Source organism: Hydra vulgaris, chromosome 08 (genome assembly GCF_038396675.1).
Source record: "Hydra vulgaris chromosome 08, alternate assembly HydraT2T_AEP".
NCBI classification, from domain to species: Eukaryota; Metazoa; Cnidaria; class Hydrozoa; order Anthoathecata; family Hydridae; genus Hydra; species Hydra vulgaris.
Window position 1 is genome coordinate 1564845 of NC_088927.1, and position 22656 is coordinate 1587500.

Genomic DNA, 22656 nt, shown 5'->3' on the forward strand with positions numbered 1-22656 from the left:
AAAAAAATAATTGAATAATTTAAAATCCTTGAAATTCAAAATTTTGATATTTTAAATTTAAAACTAAAAAAAAAAAATTTTAATTAAAAAAATTGTTTAATTTAGCTACGTTTTCAGCAATATCTTTTAATTAAATAATTTCAGAATCATTTGACCATAACAAGTGCTTAATTTAACCATTGAAGTGGTTTTTTAGTTTATTATAGTTCTTAAAAGCAATTAATATGAAATTAAAATAATGTAAAAAGTAAAATCAAACAATTTTTGCAATTATATTAGAGGGGCGATTTTAGATTTTTGCATTTTATTGTGCAAAATAAAAATACACTAGCAATCAAAGTTACACTTCAAACCAGATGAACAATGAATTTAATTTATGAAAGCATAAATAAAGCAAATAAAATATTATTTGCTCGTTTTTAAAGAATGAAGTGAAATAGTTTTTTTTCCGAAAAGCCTTCTAAAATAAGAAGCTTAAGGCCCATGCGGAATACCTGCATAGCTTCTTAAGCCAGCCACTGGAGCTTGTTAGATAAAGAAGAATACAAGGCATTTACCAAGAGCACCCAAGATAAGAGGTTTTTTAAGTCAGAAAATTTCTTCTCACTTCTTGCTCGACACTTCTACTCAAAAAAACTTCTCACTTCTTACTGGATTATACATGTCAGTAGTAGAAGGATGATGGTCCTAATCCTCACCTGAATTTTTGAAAGTAAAATTTGAAAATGAAAATTTTTTTTTAATGATTTTGACAGTAAAAAAAAATTATAAACTTGACTAAAGTGTGAAACATTATGAATGTATGATATTTTTTTATTCAAATAAACAAAACAAAAAAAATGTGTCTAGCTATTACAATTTCTTATTGTGTTTCCTCTAACTTAGCTCCAAAAAATTTACTCAGTTTTTACCCTTACAGAACAATGTTAAAACCATTGGGCAGATATTAGCCAAACTTGCTGTGCTGCTTGGGTTGATTATAAAACTACATGCACCTATCAGAGTATGAACAATATAATTAAACAAGATTTTTCATTTAATTTTAATTCACCTCCCTAAAGTTGAGAAGGCCACTACACATGAGGAGGCTACTTAATTGTGGTTATAACCCTCTCTTAACTAAAAACTCTGAAAAACGAACCTTGATGAACAATGTAGCTGCGTGGAAAAAAAGTAGGGTAGGAATCGAACTTGGAACCTCTTGCTTGTAAAGCAAGCGCTCTACCACTACACCACTACCACGTTTTTAATTAAATTTAGAAACATTTTGTCTTGAATTTATTTTTATTTAAATTTTTTTTGGTGTAAATTCCCATACAATATAAATAAATTGTTCTACAAGTTCTATATTATGTTCTTTCACTATAAGTAAGTAAACCAAGAGTGAAATGTTTAGTTATAATTTGCCTGGTGACAGAAAACACCAAACTTAAAAATAAATAAACTAAATCATTATTTATTTATTTTTTGTAAAATATTTATTCAGGTAATGCCAAATCAGCACAATAAATTAGGCTGTTATCCTATTGGGCCCTGATACATTAAAATATAAATAAAATTAACTGTTACTTACAAATAAATACAATACAAATGTTACAATATTACAAAATAATACTGTTACAATACAAAATAATATTAAAACATTAGTAGATTTATCACAGAATAAAATAAAATTCAAACATTAGAAATATCCATTAGTTTAGTTTTAAATTCTCCTAGGTTCTTACTCCTTGGTAAAAGTAACCTTTTTCGTGGATTCAAGCTTTACTTTAGGTATGGTCAATATTTCATTGTTTCTTGTGTTATCTGAATGACAAATTGCCTTAAAACTAATAGAAAATACACATGAACCAAGTTCTTTCTTTAAGAAAGAACTTGGTTCATGTGTATTGTCTAACAGTTTTTTTCATTGACTTCTTTAAAATGCGGCAAATTTATATCAACGTTTGAAATTTTATTTGCATTTAATATTATTTGGTTTATTCTACTATATAAACGGTTAAAGCGGTATAATTGATTTGCAATGTGTTTTAAGTTGATTAAACCACAGTAAGTAAAAATTGGCAAGATCATTGAGACATAAATTAATTTAGCAGCGTTTATTGTTAGCAGGTGTCATGTTTTATTTAGTTAGCTAATTCGCCCACTGGTCTTATTACATTTAAAATGATTGTTAAGTGAAAGGGTTGGATCTAGATGGATTCCTAAATATTTGTATGTTTTCGTATTGTTTATTTGAACTTCCTTAACATGTAGATATAAGCACCAGGATTTAGATAATTTTCTTGCGGTTCCAAAAAGCATTGTCTCAGTTTTACCTTTTTGAAGGTTTAACAATAAATCATTTATTTCAAACCATATAGACATCCTGTTTAAGTCTTAAATAGTTTTTCCTCTATTAATTGAATGTCATCATCAGCTACAAAAATAACCGTGTCATCAGCATACTTGATAATCCAGCTATGTTTTAAAATGTCTGATACATCATTAAATTCAATCAAAAATAACAAAGGTTCAAGAATTGAAACTTGCGGAACTCTTCTTGTGATTACACAAGACTCAGACACTTTCCCATCATAGGCGACAACTGGGTTACGTTTAATAGATAATCCGTTATTATTTGTAATGCTAAGCCATTTATTCCATAAGCTGGTAATTTAGATAACAGATTCGAATGGCTTACTGTGTCGAAGGCCTTAGTTAAGTCAATAAATACGGATCCGACAAGATGATTTTTATTGATGATTTTTCTGACAAATTTATTCAAAAGTTATAAAAAAAAAAAACTTTGAAATTGATTGACCTGCAAACATTTTTATTTTAAGTAATTAATATAAGCAAAACCAAAAATAATCATTAAAATGTTTTCAACAATGTAAAATTCTTTATCTATAACCATACAAAAATATGCATAAAAGAAATTTAACCAAACATATTGTTACTAACAAAACATACCATGTAAGGTTCAAAGTATTTCACTGATGCTCTGTTTTCAAAATATTTATTCTTGAAGTCAATGATGGCTTCTAAAATATAAATATATATAAAAATATAATTTAAGGCCTATATATATTAAATTTTACTCTGTGAAATGTCTAAAATAATTCCATCCATTAAGCATTGATTAGTTACTTCAATTTAAATAAATTAATTGTAATTCTATTTTGTAATATTTTTATTACAAATAAATTAAATACTTTGATTTTCTTCTTTTATAACTTTTAATTTAAATTTGTAATAAAAAATCATCAGATCAATAATAATGATATAAATATATATTATTAATAATAATAAAAATAATAACAACAAAAATAATAATCAAAATTTATAATTTTATAACAATGACAAAAATATTTATAATAATAATAATAATAATAAAAATAATAATTAAATTCTATAGATTTTTAATTTTCTGTAGAATCTTATAAATTTTACAAAAAGAAAAATGAAAAATAAACAATATACTTTAAAAATTTTAAAATAAAAATTAAAACATTTTTTACAAAATGCTAAAAAAGTATAAAACAAATACATACTTTTATAAATACCAGCAAAATCTTTAAGAGAAGATGCACATACATCAAGAATCTAAAAATAATTTTTTTTTTGATGTATTAAGAATCTTATTAACTTATTAAAAAAAAAAATTTTAATTATTTTTCATGTGACTGTTTTTCAACTTTTTTTTTCTTATTTACAACAAGACTCACAAAAGAATTAGTAAGACTATTGAACTATAAAAGAAATTTCCTCGTCATCAATCTCAATCTTTATTAAGCACTTTTGATTTTAAAGGATGAAACAATAAAAAGAGGATGAAATTCTGAACAAAAATAAATTTAATATGCCAAAACAATAACTGCTGTAAATAAATCTAGATATATGATGGTACAATAATGTCATGATAATGATGAATCCTAAAGCTAATAATGAATTAGAAAAATGAATCTTGAATAGAACAAGACAAGTGACAAGAACTCCAGAATTGTAAATGATTAAAGATTATAATGAATTTAGAGTGATGATCAATATAGTAAAATTAAAGTAAATGCTTTAATTTAAATATATATATATATATATATATATATATATATATATATATATATATATATACATATATATATATATATATATATATATATATATATATATATATATATATATATATATATATATATAACATGTTACAACTAAAAATTCGGGCTAACTTTAAAAATGAATATCTCTTGAACGGAGTTATCAATTTTTTAAATTTAAAAAGCAAATTAACAAAAAATTTGTATTTTACAAAAATAAAATAAAATTATTGGTTTATCAGTCCATTTCGCCAAACGCTGACAACTCTTGTATAGGTACTCACCCCAAGCCTATGTACGCATTTTTAATCAATTTTTTTATACAATACTCTATTCGATTTCTTAGTTGGCGGAAATTTTTAGCTTGCCAATTGTCTGCATACACTAATCTTTTAATTTCACTCCAAAAATGCTTGATTGAGCGCAATTCGGGCACATTAGCAGGGTTTATGTCAGCACATACTCAATATTTTCGCCTTTTAGGTAATCTTTTAGGTAAGCCAGAACACAATTTTGTTGTTTTTATGAATCTTGTTAATAAATTTCTTTAATTTAACCAGGCATTTGGAAATGTACATATCCTTGTTGACTGCATGACCCAAAGGAGCAATGTAATTCTTTGAGACCCCTTTCTCTGACAAGGCTATTCAAACTAATAATTTGGCTCATTTTTTCTTTTTCTTTTGAGCTTGACCTTATTAAGAGTTGCGTCGGGATCAGAAGAATAATATCCTACGTTGCCAAAAAGCTATGTGCGGGACAAAGGAAAATACAATTCCTCATCAATTATCACAAATTTTTTCCGCATAAGTGCAACTAATATTCGGCACTTAGGATGCACAACAGCTACCTGAGCCAATGTACTTTTTTGCACTTAAGTTTTTTTGCAATATCAAATGCCCTTTTTTTTGTTGATAATTTTGGATATATACTGCTGGGAAACATTGAATCTTTGGCTAAGCTACGTTGTAAAAGATTGTCCTTCTTATTAATCAATTTTTTTAGGCATTCTATCTGTTTCTCATGCTTTTTTTTTCCAGTCCAACCACTTCCAACTTTCTGATCCTATATTGATTTCCTTTCGTTGCAGTATATCATACATGGATTTCAGGACATTTTCCATGCGAAAATTATTAACAAGAACCATTTTGTTCTCTTCTGGATGCAAATACAGAAAATAACAAAATGGAACAATATATATATATATATATATATATATATATATATATATATATATATATATATATATATATATATATATATATATATGTATATATATATGATTATATATTAATAAATAATAAAAATGCAGCATTTAAAAACTTGAAAGAAATTAATTTACAAATAGAACCCCATTATCACTACTTAAGGAATGGAGGAATATTTCACATAAAAACTACATTTACATATTTTGATTAATCATAAAATGAATTTTTTAATGAGGAGCTGTTACTATGGATACACTTTAAAGGATATTTATAAACTAATAATACATCGAAATTTTGTTAAAGAATATGATTTTAAGCTAAAATTATGATATTAGAGAAAATTGTAAAATTAATTACCGAAACTTTATGATCTCCAATTAGGTGTAGTAGTATATAATTGGAAACAATGAAAAAGAGTGAGGTTTACCTGGAGATTGTGACTCGATCAAAACTTGATGAGTATTTGGTGTCATTTCAATTCTTGATTTCTAACTTAAATGAAGAATTTAAGAAATTAGGAAGCATATTTATCAAAAGAGATAAAAGTCACATAACATCATATTAAACTTCAAAGAGAAAAACTACTTGAAAAAATATTAAAAACTATTTGATGATGACGAAACTGAACTTTTTTTTACTAAAAAAAATTGACTTTATCTTGATGAGTAGGTTGTAAGTGTCAGTTGAAGTTGGATCTAAAGAGGCATTGTATTTCTGAAATCAAAAAAATGTAAAGGGTACCTATACAAAACATTAGCTAAAAAGTAAAAAGAACACATAAACCAAAATGTAAAAAATAAAGTGAATAAGCTATGAATGCAAAGCGTATGTTGAATAACCCAGTAAATAATGTTTATACCAAGTGAATGGTGTTACTCTAAAGAAAAATGTGGTAAAAGAACTAACCTTTAACTTTACATTTCTCTTGATAAAAGCTCCAACTTGCAGCTAAAAAAAAAACCAGCAGCTGAAAAAAAAATTTTAGCAAAAATTTTTCAATCTTTTTTTGAGTTGAAAAAAACAAAAAAAAAATTAGTAACTTTAAAAAATGAATTCTATCTTAAAATTATAATTTTTTCTTGTCTCGCTTAAGTAAAGAAAAAAGTAGAATAAGGTTTTGTTTGTAAAATAAGGCAACTATAATGTTTCCATTTAAATAATCCCAAACACTAAACCTGACCATTAGAAAATACTTTTCAAATGTCAGGGCTGCACAAAATTAGCAACCAAGCTCCTTTTTGTTTTAACTATAAATGTTGTTATAATTAAAAAAAAAATTTTGTCAATAAAATTTATATATTTTGTTTAAAAATATTTTAAACAAAAATAAGGGATGTTTGAAATTATCAACTAAAATTTATTTCTACTTTAAATTTTTATACAAATAGAGACTTACATTTTGATCAAGCATTTGAAAAAGAATAATTGGTAAAGAAGTTTGAAATGAACCATCTCCACTTGTTTCTGGAAGTTTATCTTGGTTCCAATCCTGTTTCAAAAAATTAAACAAATTAAAAATTTATTATTTAACTATAATAACATATTTTTGAATCTTATATATTTTTATACCTATTCTGTTTAACTAAAAAAAAAAAAGTCATGTATATACATACATACATATATATACATACATACATACATATATATACATACATACATATATATACGTACATACATATATATACATACATACATATATATATATATATATATATATATATATATATATATATATATATATATATATATATATATATATATATATATATATATATATATATATATATATATATATATATATATATATATATATATATATATACACACAGGGGTTAGACACAATAATGTCAACAACAAATAAAACTGCAAATTGATTTATCATGATCTGTAAAACCGTTAAAGGATTTTATATTTGATTTATTTTTATTGCTGGTTGTCTATATTTCTAATAAATATATTTATTTTTAGATATAATTATAGTTAACTAGTTAAAATCATCATACATGCAGGGCTATAAGATTTCCAAATTAGTTAAACTGTTCAGTCATGGCAAGTGTAACTGAAATGGCTCAAATGCTTCATGTTTCAGGAACTACAGTGTCTAAGATAATGGTGGCATATGAACAACACAGAAAAATATTGTCATCAAAACACAATACCAGGAGAAAAACTAAGCTTTCAGATAGTGACCACCGGACTCTAACACAAATTTTCAGGAATGACCACAAAACAACTGCCCCTAAAGTTAGTGAAAAACATAATGACCATCTTGAGCATCCAGTTTCTACAAAAACTTTCTGACGGGAGCTCCATAAAGCTGGATTTCATGGGAGGTCTGCCATCCAGAAACCTCCACTCTTAACAACATTGTAAAATGTTCAGAGTAGTGCAAAATCATCAAAGCCGGTCTAAGGAACAATGGTAGAATGTGATACTTTATAATATTTAAATACTAAACATGCTGCTGCAGCCATTACTCATTCGTGCATGTATGCAAAGAACTCACAAAAGCCATTACACCCAAGTTAATGGCGAGAAGAGTTGCCAAACGTTTTCTATAACAAAATTTGAACATAAGTAAACTTTAAATTATGTAATGTTAAAACATATATCAAGTTTTACAGTTTTACGTTTACCTCAATATTGCGATGAGCAATATCTTCTTAATTTTGATTTATAGTATTTATTTGCCATTTTAAAAAAACTTTTGTTTATTACATACTATTAAAACATTTTTCACACAATACACCTTAATGACTGAAGTGGTTAGCTTGTAGCAATTCTGAAGTGCACCTGTGTGGTTCAAATACTTACGCTTGCACAATTTTTTTAAGTATTTTTTGATTTTTTAAAACAAAATAAAATTTTTTTAAAGTTCTATATATATCATATACATAACATATTTAAAGATATTAAATACCGTAGCTAGCAAAAACTTTATAACTTTAGTTTAACAATTAAGAGCCTTTTTTGCTATATATATATTTTTTTATACATATATATGACCAGATTGAAAAAATAGAAAATTTATTATGTTAAGAGGCGGATTTGAACCCTTGCAATACAACACTGATGACAGTGTATTAAACTACTGATCTATCAAATTTATGCATTTTATAAACTCTTACACCAATTGCAATTAATGAACACTTTTCAAGTGGGTTCTCTAAATAAGTGCAGCTTTATTGCATAGCAATAAAGTTGCAATTATATATATACAATATATATCTGTACCTGAGAGCCAACTTGTCTTAACTTAAAAAACTTTATGAACAAAATATAACTAAACATATTATTAAATGTTTGATCAGGTACAGATATAAACAAATATGTTATGTGGAAATGTAAAATATCCACTTGATAACATTTTATACAGGATAGTGTGTAATATAAGAAAACTATCCTAATAATTGCAAGTCTTTTTTGCTTAAACTGTTTTGTTTTGAACTTTTGTATTTATGCTGTTGTATTTAAAAAATAGAAAAGAATGAAAAAACTTGAAATATATTGTCTCATCAAAGTGGAAAATTTGAAAATTCGTTTTTAGATTTGCCATGAGTCTCCAGTCTCTTGATAATTTCTATTTGCTAAAATTATGTCATCTCCTTAGTTCTTTAATTTGTATAGCTTTACATACAAACGTCTGTAAGTGTAAACATCTTTGGTAAAGACCATGTTTTACGGGTCCAAACAGCAAGGATATACTTATAAGGAAAAAGTATAGAAAAGATGTGAAATAGCCTTACGAAGACTCTTTATTTTATGGGTCCAGGCGGATTTACATATGGTGTTAGCCTAAGGAGGCATCATAACCAGACTGCCTTCTTCCCATAGTGAAACATGGAGGGGAACTGTGACAGCAATATCATGGAAATCACCAAGCCGGATTGTTTCTTTCATGGAAAAATCAATAGTCAGAATTATTTAAGGATTTTATTGGATCAGGTGCATTCAATGATCTTGTAACTGGTCTCAGCAAATATTGCAGGTTGAAAATGCCATACCACACAGCTCAAGTGGTCTCCAAATGGCATGTAGAACAATCTGATTGAAGTTTAGTTCTAAAAAACCAGTTTCAGTACCGATTGTGCATTATGGATTAAAAGGATATGTAGCATACGAAAAACCCATTTTACATTGCATTTTACAAAATAAATTGAGAAGATTAAAATGGGCTAAAAAATATAAAGATCTGTCATTAGACAAATGATGTATTATTTACAGGCGAATCAAAATTTGAAACTATTGGAGGAAAAAGCATCAATATGTGTGTCAGAAAACTAGCAATTGGTCAATCATTCAATAGCCAGCTTTCTGACTGTTTGTATAACAAACTGGTCTTATACTGTTTGACTGTTGTTATAAAACAGTCAGTTATACCAGTTATACCATAACACTGTTTTACCTACAGTTAAACATGGAGGTGGCTCTGTGACAGATTGAGGCTGCTTTGCAAGTCACAAAGTAGGAGATAATTCATTATCACATCATTCTTTAGCTTTTCCATCTGGATAAAAAATTATAGGAAACTACTTCATTTTTCAGCAAGACAATGACTTTAAACACACATTAAAATTGTATAAAAACTTTATTTTATAAAAAGAATGCGCAAAACTATTTACATACAAGGATTGGCTCCTAGGATTATACCACTTATTGTAATGAAATTGGTACAAAAAATTGCAATAGTTAGTGCAGCAGTTTTAAAGGGTCAAACTTTGGGGTCAAAGGGGAAAAACTTTGAAGAATCCAAAATTTGGAAAAAATAATCATAAATGTTTGACTTTCATTGTTCATACTTTTTACTGTTTCTTTTGCAAAATAAATCTTCATAGGTATTAAGTATTGTTAGTAATTAGATTTATTTATCCAAAAGTATTTTGTTAGTAATCAGTTTATTTATTTAAAAGTATTTAATATTTAATATTAATATTTATTTAATATTAATATTCATTTAATATTTATTAACTTTAAGTAGTAAGTAGTGTAAGTTATATTTGCATTGAAATTTTTTTCTTATGATCAAAAACTTTTGATTGGTAGTAAATAATATAGTAGTAAATAAATAATCATGAAATATTAAATAAATAATTATGAAATACCATTTTACTAAAATTTTTACTAAAATGAAATTATTAATAACAACCTTAATAATAATTTATATTTCTTCCACTAATTTGGGCAAATATAACAAACAAATGATCATTTATTATTAAAACTCTATATTGGCAGAAATATTTTTGGATTTCCTTTAAATTTTTTTCCACTAGCAATTGCTAAAGGTATAAAGTTTTAATTAACAATAAGGTAATGTAAAGTTGATGGACTTAAGCTAGGTAAAGGTATAGCTACAATTAGTGATAACAAATGACTAACTTTAGGTTAGTCATTTGTTATCATTATTTGTAGCTATACCTTTGTTATCACTATTTTTAGCTATACCTTTGTTATCACTATTTGTAGCTATACCTTTGCTATCACTATTTTTAGCTATACCTTTGTTATCACTATTTGTAGCTATACCTTTGCTATCATTTTTTTTAGCTGTACCTTTGCTATCACTCTATGTAGCTGTACCTTTGCTAATCCAACAATATCTTTAGATAAAAATAGCACAGTATAACAAAACATAGCTTAAAAACATTAAAAAATATATTTTGAGCATCAATAGCCAGACTAACCTATTAAACTGCACATGATCTAGTTCTTTTAATTAAATACATCATCAACTGAAAATGAAGAAGTTTAAACTCATGTTACTTAAGCAAGCTGTAACAGGGCCTTGAAACAGAAACTTGAAACACATTGTCTGTTTAGAAAAATTATAGTGAAAAGCAATTTTCTGGTTAAACTTGTTTAAAATTGCAATACAAAAATCATAATGGATATAACAAATCTTGGCAAGTTTTTAAACTTCTTTTAACATAACCCTTCTAAAAAAAAACAACTAAAAAAGTTTACTTCATCATATGTGATCTATTAAACACAAACAATATCTAAGCAAAATCTTTTATCAAATAAAAATCAATTGAAGCTTTTCAACTGCAAACTTGCCATATTTGCATAAATATCATCATAAATAATATTTTATATCAACAAACAAATTGTCAAAAAGCAGCAATTGTTAATTCAGCTAACCTAGCAATGTCTTTCATTTTCTCATCACTTTTCTTTTTTAAAGCATTCGCTTTGCTGACCAATGATATATTGTTTTTTTTTCCGGCTTGTTTCACACTCAGGACAAACTATTTTTCTAGCATCAATGAAACTTTTGTAAGGAAACCCATTTGAGATTTTAGTTCTTCAGTTTCAGACAAAATAATTTCTGACATAGCATTGCATGTTTTTTATGATTTGACTTCTCTTCCTCAATTACGAGTTGGTATTTTTGAGGTGCAAATTTAAAATCAGCTTTCATTTCTGATGTAATTTGGAGAGTGTCAGGCTTAAATAGAAATGGCATGCAATCGCACTCTATAACCGACCACGCTTATAATTTTTTTTCTTTATAATTTGACCACCGCTGTTTTAATTTTTAGCAATTTAAATGTAATAAAATAATTGTTATGTTATTAATAACAATAAACTATTGATCTTTTCTAACATTTTTATTTTACATGAAGAGTTTAAATAAAATAGCATTTTAATTATAACGATTGTTTAAAGTAAACGCATTTTGTGTAAATTAAATACGTAAATTATTTTTAGTGGGCATGTACTTTTTATGATAAACTTAAACATTTGAAAGAATTTTTCCATGTCTTTCTAAAAATCTTTCATAAGATTACTTTTTTTAAATACTTTATGATGCATAAGTTTAATTAAAACCATCCCGTTGCAATCAAATGATTTAATTGCTTTATTTTTTTGTTTCTATTTTTACAAAGAATTTGTATGTGCATGTGTGCACAAAATCAAGCGGACATCTTTTAAATAACTTTTCAGCAGCTGAAATCAAAATATGCATGCATTGAATTTTAAATTTTTCAGTATCCTTCAAAATATCTGCATCAATATTTCTGAGCTTTGACAGTTTTGAGCAAGTCTCAATAGTTTCAGATTTTATGAACATCCTAAGAATACACTTAACCAACTGCACAAGATCACTATTCATATGAGGTAACGTTGGAGCATCTGTCTGATAGAGCTTCAGAAACAATTGAAATATGCTTGCCAGAAAGCTAAAGAACTAGAATCTTACAAGAAAAAGTTCCTTTTTAACAGCATTTACAACAAATTTATATGATTTGCCAGATGGCAGTTTACTTTTAGACAGAGCTTCCCAATAAATTACAATTTTTATAATAGAAGGCCAAATACTAATTAATCTTTCTGTAACCTTTTTGTCTTAAACACAACTGGTTGTGCAAAATGAAAGGGGGAACACAGAATCTTCAGTGATGCTGATAAAGTCACTTCTTTTGGCAGAAGAATTGTAAAATAAGATAAAGCAGTTTTAAAACGTCTTTTAAAATTTCCCAATCAGTTGATTCTACTCTTGTTTTGAAAGCCCCCTGAATTATGTGTTGAGAACAGCAGCTTATGTCAATAAGTTTAGATAGTTCATGTTTGTCACATTTGCTTTGAACATCTCTGTAAAATTTTAAGTTGACACTGGGTCCATTCATAGAGATCTGAATAACCTTGCTGATAATAAGATCATTTATCGTTTCATTAAAATGATTCAGCAAATCAAGTATGGTACTATGTCCCATAAATGAGGAATCCCAATACCTCACTTCAACTTGAATTTTTTTTCAATTCCAATATCAAATATGTAAATTTTATTTGACAAGTATGATTATTGTTGAGGGATTCATCAAAGGACACAATAAGCCAGGGAGACAGGCATTGTTGTTGTTTAAGTAAATTTGGTCCCATTTGAAAAGATTCAGCAATCTTACTAACAGGAAACATAGTTTAGAACAAATTAGTGGCATTTTGTTTGAATTGTTAGAAGTTTTATTTAAGCAACAATGCAATGACCGCATATTTTCTGTGCAAATTTAACCCAAACTTGATACAATAAGTTATAAAGATTGTGGCTTCATAATGTCCTTTTGAGAAACTATCTATTTTTAAATTATTTTATGGCATAACTTGCATTTATTATGGGCTTTATTATTTTCTTTCATTAGCCAAGAACCAAATTGAGGGTAACTGTCTTTGTTTAACAAAGCTTCTTTGAAATAAGCCTTTTTTTTATTTCAGAAATAGTTTTAAATGATCTAAATATATCATTAAAAAATATATATATTGAAATAACATATATTGAACATAATAATATATTGAAATTGATGCTTTATCCTGTGAAACATTGTAGGGTATTTTATTAATTGTCAAAATAAATTAATGGGTAGCACCAACAGAAACATAATTGCTTAATTGTAACACAAGTAACTTCTCAATCAGAACTCCCTGACTTTTCCCTGACTATCTGATTAAAAAGCAGTATCATGCTAAATAATATTTAAAAAAGCAAAAGTGGAGTCATTCACATTTATTTTGTTTCAGAAATATTCAAGTTTATAAATACAATTATAGACATTTAAACAACTTTATAATTACACAAAAATTATGGTCTTGTAAACATTACATACAATTGCAGCAATAAAAACTCACTAATATTCTGCAATCCATTGAAGCAGTGTAACACATTCATTTGGTCTTGAAGGGTTTTGATTCAATGCAAATCCTTCTAGCTGAAAAACAAATTCATGCAATATAATAAACAACAAGTTAAAAATGAAAAATAATATAAACCAGACATTCTGGTTTGAAAAAAGCTTTATTATAAAACCCTTATCAGTATTAAAAACTGTTGAAATTCCTGCTCAGGAGTTTAAACAGAAAATATATATATTAAAATTCTAAAATTTCTTTAACAGTTATTCTCATGTTTACATATATTTTCGACTACATACAGCCTCAGTTAAATTTTAGTAAAAAATATCAGAATAATAATAAAAAAAGTGTGTAATTGTGAAACTAGAAGTCATTTTGTGAATACAAACATAATAAGATTATTTAAAATTCTTTATTTTTAACAAATGCTGAACATATCAAAAGAACAATTCAAATTTTTTATAAACTAAATAGTAAGTATCATTTTATCATGGTTTACTTGTTTATCCATACCATTTTGTCCCACCCTACATAAGCCCATCCCATTTTAACCCTCATGAACAAATTTTAATACACAAAGAGTCTCAAAATGTTCCCAAGATATTGTTTTTCAATGAAGTTTTTTTATTTTTTATTTTGGATGACTTTTTATACTTGAAGGGTATGTGCAAGGTTAGCTCTTTGCTGACAATTTTTCTAGTTAACTTCTGGCCTTCATGTTCAAAAGCTTCAAATAGTGGTAGCCATAAATGTTTACATATTTGTCAGTCAATGTAGCAGAACTTCTCATTAGTTTTACCTATTTCTCAGTTGATGTATGTAACTAATCAACAGACTTACAATTTCTGGAGCTCAAAAATGGGTTTGCAAAATGTTCAAATTTGCTAGGATTTTTAGATATTAAGTTATTAATAAAAAGTATTACTTTTATAATTTAATGATTGCTACAACTATGTTTGGAAAAATATTCCCTTTTTGTAAAGTTCTATTTGCATTTCATTACCGCACTATAATTTGCTTGGAGATCAATTTCACACATAGTAATACTAAAATGAATGTATATAAAAAACAAACCAATTTTAAATCAAATAATTTAGATCAAGAGTAAATAACAAACAACTATATAACACCTTTTCATTTAATATAATTTCGCAAAATATTTTTTAGGGTTCCATAAATTGATTCAACATAGAACCCCTGAGGGTGTAAATCCGACCCTGGATATAATTTAATAAAATTCTGAAGAATACTTTAAAAATAATTTATGTATTGACTCAAATTTTTATTTTTTAGCTTGGGGCCCCGGCCATGGCCCCGGCTAAAAATGAGACTTTTTTGCAAACCTGGCACCGACCCTGGCAAAACTATAAGATTTAGCAGGGGTTGATAGCTGGGGCTAGAAGAAAATACTTTTTGTGTAATAATTTTATACTTACATTTACTATTTATTATATACTGGCATATATTTATATATTTTTAAACTCTAATTTACTTCCAACAAAATTGCAAGCAACCATTACATTTACATTATTTAAAAACCATTAAGTTATGAGTTACTTTAAAATAGTGGATAGGCTAAAATACTTGAAAATGGTTAACTGAAGACTTTAAAAGTTGTAGGATATATTAAAAAGGAAAGCATGAAGATGGGGAAGAGTTATAAGACTTTTTTGATGTGCAAAGAAAAAAACTGGGTTAATAAAAGTTTATAGCATGAAGTGACAGATACAGTAAAAGGATGCAACTTGTTGAATAAAAAGTCAAGCAAGAATGAGTTTTGGTTGACGTAATAGAGATGATAGCTCGTTTGAGCATTGACCATGATAGTATTTGTAGAAAAAAGAAAAAATTCAACCCTACAACAATAGGAGAGTGGTTCAAGCTTGGCAGATAAACTAGGTCTAACTACATTTACAATGTGCTTTTAGACTTAGTCTGAGAGTAAGAGGGTTGTTATTCATCAATATAGGAATGCTGACAATATTGCAATATTTTTTGCAGTAAATAAATGAACTTTGTTGGCTAAAAAAAATTGTGGATTTTAATTCTAGAATTTAAATCCAAAAGCCACTGCAAACCTTAGGCTGTTACAGAAGAGAGGTCAGATTAAAAACCGGTTGCTTGTTCTAAGCAATCAAAAAGTGAAGATTTTTTGTTAAGACAAGAGGATAAAGTTGAGTCATCAGCAAATAGAGGCACTTTAGATTTTTTTAATTAATTTTTTATGAAGATTGTTATTTTAATAAAACTAAAGTGGTACCCTTAAAGTTACTTGAAATAAAGTGTAGGCCTTCAAGAATAACTTTAATACTGTGGTTAAAAAAAAAATAACTTAATGATCAAAAACTTCATATAAAGAAACAAATAACTGAGTGAAGACTAATCATAGGATAGTTAGAGAGGTCAAAGCATTTTCAAGAGTTTTGAAAAATTGGAACCACTTATTTAGCACTTTTTAAAAGTTTAGCGAAAATTGAAGAGAGTAAATTGAGAGAGAAAATTGCCGAAAGAAGTGACCAGGTGGATGTGTGGTGTGACTTTAACACGACAAGAAAAGAAGGCATAGTCTTATGTATATATATGCATATATCAAACATCATTATGATGTTTATATGCATATATACACAAAATATAACATGAAGTTTGAATAAAAAAAATATATTTAGGATGTATAATTGTTTATGCAGCACCGGTCACAAACCTGGCCTTGGCCTAAGATATATTTATCAAACCCGGCCTCGAACCCGGTGAAAAAGTCACTGAATGCTGAATTTTTATTATTTGATTCAAATAAAAGAATAGAAAACTTAGATTTGTTATTTGATGTCCTTTAATTTATAAAACCGGGTTCAGTTGCTAGTGAACAAGTATTTTCAATTGCAAGCAATATTGTGTCCAAAATAAAAACAAGACATCACACAAGACATTCATTGGAAACTTTATGTTTTTTTAATTGTATTTTCTTTGGAGAAATTAAATTAAGTGAAACAAATATAAATATTGTTCATTATATTTATCGATTTTTTTTTGTATTTTTACTTTAATATTGATTTTGTTTTTTGCGACTTCTTATAAATTAAATAAACTATTTCTCTTTATTGAAAACTGTTTTTTTTTTAAATTTAGAATTTGAAAACTGGTTTTTCAAAAAGTTGGTTATTGTATAAACTCTAATTTCTGCTATCTCACATGAAACTATTGTTTTACTCGCTTTAAGTTAAAAACTCCAATATTTTTCACACCACTGTATGTATATATGTGTGTGTTTTTTTTGGTTAATTCATTTCCTCAAGGCCGTGAAGGCCGCTACAGTCAAGGAGGCTACTTAAATGTGGTTCAAATCCTCTTTCAAATCTATATCTCTGAAACATGAACCTTGACAAACAAGGTTGCTGCACCAAGAAACAATTTCAGTGCGGTACTACCAGGGATGTGGTGGGGGTCAAACTCAGAACCTCTCACTAATGAAGCAAGTGCTCTGCCGCTACACCACTACCGCATTGTATGTATGTAGGTATGTAATCATCTATATATATACATATATTATATATATATATATATATATGTATATATATATATATATATATGTATATATATATATATATATGTATATATATATATATATATATATATGTGTATATATATATATATATATATATATATATATATGTGTGTATATATATATATATATATATATATATATATATATATATATATATATATATATATATATGTGTGTATAGGTATGTAATCATCTATATATATACATATATTATATATATATATATATATTTATATATATATATATATATATGTATATATATATATATATATGATATATATATATATATATGTGTATATATATATATATATATATATATATATATATATAATATATGTGTGTGTATATATATATATATATATATATATATATGTATATATATATATATGTATATATATTGTGTAACATTAATAATTATATATACAATAAAAATAAATATAATATTACCATTCTTGACATTGCATCATGGTAGTAGTATATATAAAGCTTAAAGATTTGGTAATTAGGTGGAAAACATGGCCGAACAAGATGCTAAAATAAAGAATTTAATTAAAAAAATCTTCACATAATAAAAATGATTTTCATCTATTTTCACAATTTGCCTTATGAAACTAGTACTGAAACTGTTTGAAAAAATATTTTTACTAAATAATCTTTTAAAATTTAATCTGTTACAATACACTGTTGCTATTCATACGAACAATGTTAAAATATTTATTAAAAAATATTTCTTTGTTCTTTAGGTATTGGAAAAATATTTTAGAATTATTGACCAAATGGTATCTCATTTTTAAACTTAAAATTAGAACAATACTTTTCCAAAGATTTTATCTAATTATTATATATTATTCTATCTTATTATCTTATTATATATGATTTTATCTTATTATTATATATTAGCGAGACCTAAAAAAGAATAAAAATTAAATGGTAGGTCTATTGCTTGTCTATATACCATGCTTCAAAAGTATGGAAAAAAATTAATTTTTTATTTATTTCAATTTTCATTTCCAAAAGCCTTTTCTATAATTTATGAATATAATTTACCTTTTCGATGGTATTCTACAATTATTTTTATATTTTAAATCTTTATCAAGTTAAGTACCTCAAAATATAAAAAAAAACTTCCCCACCTCATTCTTGTACAGTAATTTATATGACATAATTTATAAACAACTATTATCTTATAAGCTCTTATATAGTTTAAAAGAATTATTTTCCTTATTGGTATTTTTATATTTTTAGGTACTTTGAGCTTGAATCATTAATTTATTCATATAAAAAAAATGGTGGTGTACATGCTTTTTTTGTGAAATAACTTTAGAAATCTCACTAAATGTAAAGAAAAAAAAACATTTTACTGAAAAATGTATATAGTCATGAAATATTTTATTTCCAAAATAAATGAAAAGTGTTTCAGTTAAGATGCTGCTCCCATTTTGGAAACTCTTCTTTATTTATTTGGCATAGTATTTGCTGAAAGAGAAGATGATGATCAGGCAAATGTGTGGTGTGACTCTAACAAGACAAAAAACAAGTCAGGACCTTAGCCAGAGATAAGAAAGTTAAGCCAGAGATAAGCCAGAGACAAGGAAGATCAGAAAAGGTTTGTCAGAGAAGACTAAGGTGATTTGGGTATGTTGAGCAATAAGGATGCAGATGATTCAAGCATGTAGAAAGGTAACAGATTTAGGAGAAAAATGTAAAGTTAGAAGTAAGAAAATTTGGGAAGAGTGTGTTAAATAATGGTGCAATTATTACATTTTAAGTTTAAAAATGCTTTTGACATCATTTGGTCAATATTCCTAAAAAACTTGTCAAAATTTAATTATTCCCAATATCTAGAAAACTTACAATTATTTTTAAATTTTTTTATTTGGAAATTTATCTCCTAGTGTGAATAACATCAAGTTCACCATTAGGCTCTGCCTGATTTATACAAAAAGCTGCTCTTAAGGAGGATTGAGAATTCTGGCATTAAAATCTTATTAAAACAAAAAATGAGAAAAGTAACTTCTTTTTTTTCTCAAATAAAAAAAGAAAAAAATTTATATAAACAGGGTACTTCATAGGGTAGAGTAGATAGAAATAGAGTTTAAAATATATAAGTATACAAATTTGCAAATTTCTGCTCTGCCATAACTTGCGATAGTTACATCAAAGCATGGTTTTTTTGCTTCAACGCCTTCTTTTTAAAATAGATTTAAGTTTTCCTGTTTAATTAGACAAGTAGTTTCCTCAGTAATTTCTGTCTGGATTTTTCCAAATTCTATAGTATTATTAATATTAAATTGTATAAATGTCCATTCATTTTTGTTACTAATTTTAGAAAACCAATTTATAATATCAGCGGTATTTTTCCAGTTGCAAAATTAATATTTTTGGAATAATATTATTTATTTTGTCGAATTAAACTTTACTAACGCACCTTAGCTCACATCCAGCCATCCAGCTACAAATAATTACTTGAAAAATATTTATTACAAGTACGTATGCTTGAAATAAGCAGTATATATAAGAAAAGCAACACATACAAGAAAAATATAGCACTTGAAATATCTAAATTTTTATTCACAAGTTTTACATGAAAAAATAGTAAAACTAGATTAAAGTAACGGATGGTGCGATATCCAAGTGTAAAGAAATTTCTAAATTTCTAAAAGGAAAAGCATATTTTAATTAATATTAGGATATTCAACATAAACTATAAATAAAATATATAAATCCATCACATTGAGGTATTTAAAAAAAAAAAAAAATGCTTATTAGGTTATTTTTTTAACAAACTAATAAAAACATTTTCTCAGAAGTTAGAGTTGTTTGCAAGAGTTTTTTTGACACTTTAAAGTCTTAGACATTCATTTCTTGACACTTTAAAGTCTTAAATGTTCATTTCTTGACACTTTTAAGTCTTAAACATATAAAATTTATTGATTAGATTATAGCTTGATTTTCTGACATGTGACGTTTGAAATATAATTTTAGTATTTTTTTGAATACTTTTTTATTATTCTAAAATATCATAACTGTACCTTAACTGAGATAAGATCATCTAAAATAAGTGCTCGCATTCTTTCAAGATGGCGAACTAACCACATTTTATCTGTTTTATCAGTTAGTTCTAATTGATTGCTATCAAATCTAAATGTAATAATGTATAACTAAATTACATAGTTTTTATCTTGTATTATATATATATATATATATATATATATATATATATATATATATATATATATATATATATATATATATATATATCAAGACTGACTATATAGAGTCACAATTTAATAAAGAAATACCAAAAGAATTAAACAATTTAATAAAGAAATACCAAACCTTCAAAGATTCTATAAGAAAAGGATAAAAAAAAATTTAGGTAAAAGAAAGGGGTGGGAGAGTAATACAGGAGTAGATTATGGCAAATTTACAAGTGGCACAATGGCCTTAAGTAAATTGATGTTATTGTAAGCATTGCTAATACTTTGTAACTGTAAAATTTAAAACAAAATTGTCTCATTTAACAAAAACGTGTAAAATGTAAAATGTTTAAAAATGGTTAATTTCAAAGTTTATACAGATTTTTTGAAAAACATATTGCTTTAAATTCTAAATCAATAGATTGATTTGGAGTTTGTTTTTTTTTGATATGCATTATGCCCTTGATTTAGGAAATTTTTCTATCAAAGTTTGGCAGCTTTAATTTTTCTGGTCAAACCTCTCTGCAATGTACATAACTTTACATTTATTTTTAAACCCTTTCTTTTATACTGCTTATCTAACTGCTTTACTTTCTATAGATTGTGTCTCTTTATTTTGCTAAAAAAAAAAATCCAATCGAAGATCAAGCAACTCCTGTCAAATTTGAAATGTCACTTTGTGACTGGCACAGGTTAATTCAAAAACCAGACCCAAATACTTGAGTATGCATATCTTTGTTTTAGGATCTGGATCTATTTTGTTTTAGTAACTGTTTACATGCATTCTTTTTAGATAAAACTATTTTTTATGATGACAAATTCAAGTACTATTATTTATAAACTTGCACTTGAACTTGTCAATGGTCGTCTAAAAAAGCTGCTGAGATAAGTGTTCAGTAATGAACACTTATCTCAGCAGTAGAATGCATGTAGAAGTTATCTCAGCTTTTATGCCCATGCAATCCATTTAACAGTATGTGATTTTCAGTTGGTTTTACACATATAAAACCAATTAACTTTAGACTTGACAATAATAATATATGGTAGTGAGGATGACAGTGAAGAGTCTAATTAATGTAAATAAATTATTTGAAGTAAAATTCTTAATTAAATTTCTTTAGTTAAGAATTTTACTTCAAATAATTGATGTAGAATGTACGAAAGACAGCAAAGTTGATTTTGAACAACTTTGCTGTCTTTCGTACATTCTACATCAATTCAAAGTTGATTTTGAAAACACAGTAAATAAGACTATATATATAAAAGTAGAGCTAAAAAAAGTTATACAAAGTGCTTGCTAAAACATGAATTAACATATAAAGATATTAATATAAAATTATTCAGTAAAAAACTTTCGATCTTTGATTCAGCAAAAAAACATTCTACTGATTTGGAGAATCTATTTAGTGTTACAAAACTATACAACCAACATCATTTGAGAAAGTGCCTTTAATGTGCGTCCATTGTTTTTAAACTTTGTGTGTGAGCATTATTTGTAAACTTAGTGTGCGCGCATTGTTTGTAAACTTAGTGTGTGAGCATTGTTTATAAACTTAGTGTGCGCGCATTATTTGTAAACTTAGTGTGTGAGCATTGTTTGTAAACATAGAACATAATAACACTAATAGCACTTAATGCTTCTTAAAAAGTTACAATAAAAATGATGAAATTAAAACGAAAATAAGCTTGCTGATGTAAAAAAACTATAAAGAATATATATAGTTTAATTAAAATTTTTTGTGTGTAATTTTATGTTGTTAACATAAAATTACACACAAAAGATTTGTTTTTTAATCCAGATTCAAATCTCAATTTAATATTTGATTACACATTTTGAAACAATAATAACCAATACTAATACAAATACAACAATATCAAGCTAGCTTTCTCGTAAAAAAAATTTTTAAAAACTGCTGAATAACTTTTGAGTAATCAACAAATAAAGGGTGCTGAGTTTCATTGAGTTCAAAATTATTAAATGATAA

At 26.2% G+C, this 22656-nt stretch overlaps 1 protein-coding gene across 1 annotated transcript in view; it reads right to left on the minus strand.

Annotated features, from left to right (window-relative positions):
- LOC136082919 (exocyst complex component 3-like) overlaps positions 1–22656 on the minus strand; it is a 41632-nt gene that overhangs the window by 13204 nt on the left and 5772 nt on the right. The window contains exons 11-19 of the mRNA XM_065802332.1: positions 20504–20612; positions 17919–18002; positions 13907–13986; positions 10700–10812; positions 8519–8640; positions 6681–6773; positions 6191–6232; positions 3537–3588; positions 2956–3026 (exon numbers count right to left, since the gene is read on the minus strand). Of these exons, the coding sequence (XP_065658404.1) occupies positions 2956–3026; positions 3537–3588; positions 6191–6232; positions 6681–6773; positions 8519–8640; positions 10700–10812; positions 13907–13986; positions 17919–18002; positions 20504–20612 (766 nt within the window). The remainder of the gene's footprint in view (positions 1–2955; positions 3027–3536; positions 3589–6190; positions 6233–6680; positions 6774–8518; positions 8641–10699; positions 10813–13906; positions 13987–17918; positions 18003–20503; positions 20613–22656) is intronic.